At 51.4% G+C, this 8,234-nt stretch overlaps 1 protein-coding gene across 1 annotated transcript; it reads left to right on the forward strand.

The window, feature by feature from the left end:
• The first annotated feature begins 4,569 nt into the window (after positions 1-4,569).
• On the forward strand, positions 4,570-6,171 carry LOC113981517 (scale keratin-like). Its single transcript, XM_027708918.1, has one exon. The coding sequence runs from the start codon at positions 4,611-4,613 to the stop codon at positions 4,998-5,000; it is 390 nt and encodes a 129-aa protein (XP_027564719.1). The 5' UTR covers positions 4,570-4,610; the 3' UTR covers positions 5,001-6,171.
• Positions 6,172-8,234: the final 2,063 nt, after the last annotated feature.

Consider the following 8,234-nt stretch of genomic DNA (forward strand, 5'->3'; position numbering starts at 1 on the left):
AATACAAACAGAATTGGTGTCAATATTTTATAAAGAGCCCAAACCCAAACCAGAGCACCACACCACACATGACAGATCTCTTTTAGGTTATCAGCAAAGCACAAACCCAGCTCCTGACTGGGGCAGATCCTGACCTCACAGGACACTTCTCTTCATGTGGTTCAGCAGCCAGAAGATCTCAGGGTACATATTCTCCTGCAGTGAGAAGAGTGGCTGAACTGAACCGTGTTTGGAGTTCATCTGACCAGAAACTGAGGGTAAAATCTGAATAAAGAGAGGCAAGAGCTGCCACAGGTGCCCAGCTCCACCCTTGGTGACTGGGCAGTGCCCACAGCACAGTTCTCAGTGTTCATCACATTAAAAGTCAGCTACAAATCTACCTTTTATTTGGTTTTATTTAATAGTCTCTGCTAAGCTGAACAGCTCTTCCAGCAGGACCCATGATGAGGAAATGGGAAAGTTCTGGGTCCAGGGCTGGGCCCCTCAGGGTAAGAGAGACACAGAGGGGCTGGAGCGTGTCCAGGGAAGGGATTGGAGCTGGGGAAGGGTCTGGAGAATTCCTGAGGGAGCTGGGGGGGCTCATCCCGCAGAAAAGGAGGCTCAGGGGGGACCTTCTGGCTCTGGAATTCCCTGATAGGAGGTTGGAGCAGGGGGGGATTCGGGCTCTGCTCCCAGGGAACAAGGGACAGGAGGAGGGGAAACGGCCTCAAGCTGTGCCAGGGGAGGCTCAGGTTGGAAATCGGGAGGAATTTCCCCATGGAAAGGGTGGTTGGATGTTGGAAAGGGGCTGCCCAGGGAGGAGGGGAGTGCCCAGCCCTGGAGGTGCCCAGGGCAGGACTGGATGTGGCACTGAGTGCCCTGGGCTGGGGACAAGGTGGAGATGGGGCACAGGGGGGACTGGATGATCCTGGAGGGCTTTTCCAACCACAAGGATTCTGGAAAAAAAAACCAAACTGATATCCCTGCAGAGAAAATGTCATCCTTTGGTTTAAACAGATTCAGGGAGTAAAATGTGTTTTCTGCAATAAAGACAATTCAGAATTGGAGGCTGGGAGGGTTTTTCCAACCTCAGGGGTTCTGGGATCCTGGGAGGGCTTTTCCATCCTCAGGGGCTCTGGGCTCCTGGGATTCTGGGATCCTGGGAGAGCTTTTCCATCCTCAGGGGCTCTGGGCTCCTGTGAGGCTTGGGGCAGCTCTGGGGAGGGATTTATGCCCTCCCCAAATTCCCTGGGGTGTCCCGTGAGCCCCAGCCCACGTTTGTCACTCCTGGGCCTCCTCCAAGTGACGAAAGAGTTTTTGCTCAATGTTTCTGTTTATGGGTTGATTCAAATTCTGACACTGCACGAAATGCAAATTACAAAACAAATATTTCTTTCATCTTAGCCCTTAATTGGCGAGATTCATGCCTGGTAATGTTCCATTAAATACATTTGGGATGACAGGAGGAATTATGCTGCTTCATTTATTCACCTCTTCCTTTGCTGGTTGTCATAATGACGGTGGCTCAAGTGTTAATCATAATTATCATCTGCTTTAAGGTGCAGGTTTTCTTCCTTTCTTCCTTACCCACAGCAGATAAAATAGAATTGATAAAGAACCACAGTGTCTTTCTTGTGAAATCAGCAGCTTTTATATGAAGCTGGAATTCAAAGCTGGACAAGACCATCGTGCACTTCTCAGAGGAAAAATCAAAAGATACACTGCAAAGTATTTTTTAAAGCATCCAGATCCATGTTTTGTCTCTCAAATGTTCAGGCAGATCTCAGTATCTTTGTGCTACAGAGAAAACATGAATTAGTATCTCAGCACTAAAGGAGCTTCTACAGGAACCTACAAAAATAAATGAAAACTTCAATTACACAGGAAAATCAACTGAAATCTTGAGGTTTGGAACCACAGGCTGGTGAAGGGAACAGGAAGAGTTCACAGCTTAATAACCACATTTCAAAATGTTGGGCTGTTTGAACCCAACCACATATTTATATGACAATAATGACACCCCACTTCATGTGTAAATTATTAAGGAGGGTTTTGGGAAGTGCTTAAAAACACACACAAAGAGTATTTGGACACTCACTGTGAGTATTGTCCTTCCTGTCATCCCCTGGGGACACCTCCAGGTCTGGGAAAAAGGAACCTCCTCATTTAAGTGGTAGAAATGTGTTTATTTAGAAAATAATTCAGAAATTTATTTAGGAATCGTGGTAAATAAACGTGTTTATTCAACAACCAACCAGCCCACGGGTAAATGAGGGTTTCTGGGGTGGGACCCAGACCTTGGGAGCCTGGAAATCAGGGTGGGACAGGTCTGAGGAGACCCTCCCTGTTTCCAGGCTGGGCTTTCAGCTGAGCTGGTCGTGATTCCCCACAGCCAACGACAGCAGAATTGGGCTGTTCTGGGTGTGATGCCAATTCTGGCAGGGTCAGCACCCCAGAGGGGCTGAACTGTCCTGCAGGAACTCCTGTCTCTCCCCACCAGGGACTGGGCAAGGCTGAGAATTCCCAGGGGGGGACAAAAATGTTTCATCTCTTGGAAAAACTGAGGAATTTTCCCGTTTCACCTTTCTGTGTGGAGGGGAGAAGGTTGGGTGGAGACCCCAGAGCAGCTCCCGGGGTCTGAGGGGGCTGCAGGGAACACGGGGAGAGGGATGTTCATCAGGAGCTGGGCTGACAGGACAAAGGGATGGGTTCACACTGACAGAGGGGAAATTTAGGGGGGATTTTGGGCAGGAATTCTCCCCTCTGAGGGTGGGGAGGGACTGGAATGGAATTCCCAGAGAAGCCGTGGCTGCCCCATCCCTGGAAGTGTCCAAGGCCAGGTTGGAGCACCCTGGGCTGGTGGAAGGTGCAGTGGGATGACCCTAAAGGTCCTTCCAACCCCAAGCATTCCATGGTTCTGTGATTCCAGGTCCTCCTTTGGGGCTGTGCAATTCCAGCACGGAGTTGTGAGGATCCATTCATGTTTGCTTTTGCAGCAGGAGGAATTCCCTCCTGGAAAAGGTGTTCAGGCCTTGGCAGGGGCTGCCCAGGGAGGTGAGGGAGTCCCCAGACCTGGAGGTGCCCAGGGAAGGACTGGATGTGGCACTGTGTGCTCTGGGCTGGGGGACAAGGTGGGGATGGGGCACAGGGGGGACTGGATGATCCTGGAGGGCTTTTCCAACCTCAGTGATTCTGGAAAAAAAAAGAAATACTGATATCCCTGCAGAGAAAACATCATCCTTTGGTTTAAACAGATTCAGGGAGTAAAATATGTTTTTCTGCAATAAAGACAATTCAGAATTTCTAAACCAAAACCCACGATTGCCAAAACCCCCCAGGTTTGTGGCTGTGAGAGGGATCAGGAGGTTTTTCCACCTCAGTGAGCATTTCATTGCAAAATGTGTGAGCAGATGAGATCAGGGCGAGATCCGAAGCATCAACCCCAAACATGTCCACGACAGCAGGTTCCAGTGCCATTAAAATCATTAGGGGAAGGTAATGAGGGAAGTGTTAACTAACTGGAAGGAGTTTAATTCCTGCTGCAACGAGCTGGGTGGGAGGGTCCCAGCAGTGAAACTGGTCCTTTGGGCTCCCAGATGAAAGGGAATCAGGAATGTGCAGGCTGGGCCAGGCAGAGATTTCGGTGATTTTGCAAAGCAAGGAGGGTTTCATCACTCGGGGAGTTGGGCTGTGGCTCAGCCCCCCCAGGCCATCTCCAGGGCTGTATAAAAGCAGCAGCTACCCAGGGTTGTTCCATCTCACTCTCCTGCCTCTCTCCTGCATCTCGGGTAAGTCTGATGCCACTTCATTTCTTTCTCAGTGCTACAATGCCTTTGTTTTATTATTTTTAATCCTGGAGCTTAGGATGCTGTTCACTAGCCTTGCATTACTGGGTTTAGGATGAAGTTTTTCCTTTATTTCTTCTTCCTTAATTTATTTTTTAATCTTATTTTTGGAGCATCTTGGCAAGTTATTTTATTGCGAGGCTTTAGGAGCCAAGATCAGGGGCTGAGGCATTTATTTTAAATAATATTTTAAACAGCATATAATACTGTTATATTTCACATTGTTTCCCTGTAATTCATATTCTTGTCCTGGCAGGAGACTGAAAATGCAGGATGGAATAAGCTTTAAAATGCAGAATTCTCCTGCCCCACTTCACTGAATTAGGGAGACTTGGCCATATCCTGAATTCTTTAATGACCCACCTGAAGAAAGAGCTTGTTTTAAACCCCGAGATCCAACCTGACCCTGCCCTGACACAGCTCCAGCCCTTCCCTGGGTGCTGTCCCTGGTCCCTCCAGAGCAGAGCTCAGGGTCTGTCCCTGCCCAGGAATTGGAGCTGCACTGAGGTCTCCCCTCAGCCTGAGCACCCCCAGTGCCCTCAGCTGCCCCTCGAGGCCCTTCCCCACCTCTGCTGCCTCCTTTGGACCCTCTCCAGCACCTCCAGCCCATCCTTCCATTGCAGTGACCAAAACTGCCACGACATTCCCCAGCTTTGCCCCCCGGGCTGGTTTCCCCAACGACCCAACCCCGAACCTCGATCTGTCGTTTCCTTCCACCCCGTGCCTGGTTTTTGAGCGTCTCCTTCTCTCTCTGTTGCAGCATCACCTCCCTCCAAGCAGAGAAAAATGTCCTGCTACGACCTGTGCCCCACCACCCCGAGCATCTCCTGCCCCCAGCCCGTGGCCAACAGCTGCAACGAGCCGTGCGTGCGGCAGTGCCCCGACTCCACCGCGCTCATCCAGCCGCCCCCCGTGGTGGTCACCTTCCCCGGGCCCATCCTCAGCTCCTTCCCCCAGCAAGCCGTGGTGGGATCCTCGGGGGCACCCGCCTTCGGGGGCTCCCTGGGGCTGGGGGGGCTCTACGGGGGCTCCCTGGGATACGGAGCCCAGTATGGATACGGGTCCCAGTACGGATACGGGAGCCCGGCTCTGGCCGCGCTGGGCAGCAGCTCCTGCGGCCCCTTCTCGTCCCGCCGCTTCAGCCGCGTCCTCCGCAACGTCTGCGGGCCCTGCTGAGCCCCCGGAGCCCCACTGATGACCCCAAACCAGAGCAATGAGGGCGAGGGCTCGGCCTTTTCCCGCAGCCCCGCCGCGGAGCTCCCGCCCCTTCGCCTTTCTCGTCTCCCTCCTGCTCTTTGGCCGCCCCTCGGCGTCTCCTTGTTGCTGTTGTTGCCTGTTCCAGCCTTCCTGATTTTTTGAACCATCCTGGGGCGCTTATTTCCTGTGGACACCACCCACAGCATCTTCAGCAGCAGCTGCACAACAGCCAGAAGGAGCGGGCTGAGGACGGGGATGTCTCAGAGCAGGACATTTGTTGATCGTGCCCTGGAATTGTCTGGAAGGGGTTTTTCGTGCTCTTGCTTTGCAAACAGGCATTTCTTGCTCATTAAAACTTGTTGCATCACACGGCAGCCTCTGGTTTTCCCCTTCTTCCCTTCAGCCACAGCCTGTCCCGGGTGGGACCCTCCCAAAAGTCAGGACCGAGGTGCTCCCCGGGCAGTGGAACCCCAAAACCCTTCAGCACTGATTTTACAGGGTGTGAAAACCTTCCTGGGGTGAAACTCCTGAGTAGCAGCTTTCCATCCTTTGAAGATATCAAAGGTTTGAAATGACAGAATCCCAGAATCACTGAGGCTGGAAAAACCCTTCAAGATCATCAGGTCCAACCTTTGACCCATCTCCACCTTGTCCCAAATCATTCCTGGACCAACAGTGTCTTAACTCCTGTTATTTAAACATGATTTCAGTGGGGCCTTCCCAAACAGCCTCTGAAAATGAGATTATTGGTCAAATTGACATGTTTTCAGGGAGTTCTGATTTTTGGTGAGTTCTGATTTTGGGTGGAGGGTGATGCATGGGACGGGCAGAGTACACAGGACGTGGGTTATTTTACAGGTCAGGGAATTATGGAGTCGAGGAATGGTTTGGATTGGAAAGGGCCTCCAAAGTCCATCTAGTCCAACCCCTCTGCCACGGGCCTGATCCTTCACTAGACCAGGCTGCTCAAAAACCAGCTCCAAACAACTTCCAAACACTTCCAAAAATCCCCAAAGGATTCCAGACATGGTTTACTAAATTATTGTTTTCTAAGTTAAAGGGGAGAAAGAGCTTAAAAAAAAAATCGTTTTTTCAGGTGAGTCTGATCAAGCCTTTAATTAGAAACACCTGAAACTAATGAAGCTCCTCCAACTGTTCCAACGGTTCAATCCCTTTGTACCAGGATACAAACCCGAGCACGGGAGGACAAGAGAGGGTGCAGTGACCTCTGCGGGTCAGGATGAGACACTGTAGGTTCGGTTATTGCTCCTCTCCAGGGATGGGATCCATGGAAAAACCTGTGCCAGGGCCTCCCCACCCTCCCGAGGGAGAACGTGTTGCTGTGCAGGGAACACTTAATAACTATTCTTTGATTTAAGTGGAGCTGCCAAGGGTTTAGATGGGAAAAGTTCAAAGAACTTCCAGAATTTCGGCAAAGATTTGCCATTCAGGTGAAAATTCCTGCTGTCTGCTCAAAGGAAAATTCTACCCCTGGACCCCAGGGCTACTTTTAACCAATGAAAAGCATCATAAAATCAATGTTTGGGGATATAATTAAACTGGAGCCTCGGGCAAGTGTTGAGACACAGGGAAGACCTTCAGAGCTGCCAGGTTTGACTTTCTTTGTGAGCATGTGGCCAAGAGCCACACCTGTCCTGGAGGAAACATCCAACTCGGATGGAAAGGTTACAAAACGTGTTCATCCATCATGACACGAATTTCTGTCGTCACATTTCCTCCTGCTCCAGGGACCTGGTCACCTTCCAAGCTCTGGTGCTGGAGGGAAACAACCACTGTTGTGTTTCACTGCAGAAGTTGAGTGGTAAAAACCCCAGAAAAGGAGGACAAAAACCACAGGAAAGCTCTGGGGTTTGGTGCACGGGGGTTTAATGAGGAAGTGGTTTAATGAGGGCAGGGATTGTTCCTCTCTGTGGGCACCTCCAGTGCTACCTCCACCCTCCAGCTGTGCCAGGGGAGGGTCAGGTTGGAATATTTTGTCTCCAGTGGTTTTCTAGCAGTGAAAAACGGTGCAGCACAAGGTTTAAAGCAGGAATGGAACCTGGCAAAGCTCATTGCTGGAGCAGGGGGCTGAGAGGAAGCCTGGCTTTGATCAGTTGGGGTCCTCACTCCCCTCTCACTTCAGGGTTAAATAGGGTGGGAACACCAACCCTGCGCCCAGGAGAGTCCCTCAGTTGTGTTATTTCCCCAAAACAGGCAGAAAGTAAAGCCAGAACACTCAGATTATGATGCAGTCTGATTTATTAATGGGTGACAAAGGTGACAAAAGCAAAAGGGGATCGTGCAGAAAATGAGGCTTCGAGGCTTTGACACAGTTGGCCTCTGGGTCCAGGAAGCTTCATTCCAGGCAGTGTGTTCTTCCCTTCTCCTCCAAGGGTTGGCTTCCCCCTGCAGTCCAGTTCTCACAACTCCTGGTGGACACCAAGGGTCAGCTTCAAGTGAGAGAAATCACAGGGTACAAACTTCTCCCTTTTGCTCCCTGGGTGATGATATTGGTTGGGATGTGGGAGGAATGTGGATGCATTTGAAATTTGGACCGTGAGAGGACCAGAAGAACACATTTAGAGCTAAGAAAGGAGGCACAGCAGTGGGTACAAGCACAAACACCATCGAGTGGCACAAACACAATCAAGTGGCCTTTTATGGCAGCGTTTTAAAAAGCCATTTTACTCTTGGGATTGGATCTTGCATTCAGCATCCTGGCTGCTCCTGGAGAAAGAGAACTCCTGCTGGCTCTGGGAGGGCTCCCACCTCCTGAACCTGTACCCACCGACCCTGGGGGAGCAATAGGGGGACGAGAACCTGCTTCCATAACAAAAGGAGCCTCTGGAGCTGCTGTAAGATCCCCCAGAGCCGAGGGAGGCTCCCAGGGCAGCTGGTGCTGAGGATCCCACCACGCTCTCCTGGGGGCAGGAGCTCAGGATGGGCCCGGGGAAGGTGATGACCACGGGAGGGGGGTAAATCACAGCCCGGGAGTCCCCACAGGAGGTGACACAGGGCTCGTTCCAGGCGTCGGCCACGGGCTGAGGGCAGGACACCCAGCAGGGAGAGGAGCTGCAGATCTGCCTGGGGTAGGACATGGTGCTGCACTGGAGCTGGCTCTGAAACACAGGAACACTGGAGCTGGCTCTGAAACACAGGAACTTGGAGTCACAGGGTGTTCTGAGCTGAGAGGAACCCACCAGGATCATCCAG

The sequence above is a fragment of the Neopelma chrysocephalum genome, unplaced genomic scaffold (genome assembly GCF_003984885.1).
Source record: "Neopelma chrysocephalum unplaced genomic scaffold, ASM398488v2 Primary Assembly neopelma1_96623, whole genome shotgun sequence".
NCBI lineage: Eukaryota > Metazoa > Chordata > Aves > Passeriformes > Pipridae > Neopelma > Neopelma chrysocephalum.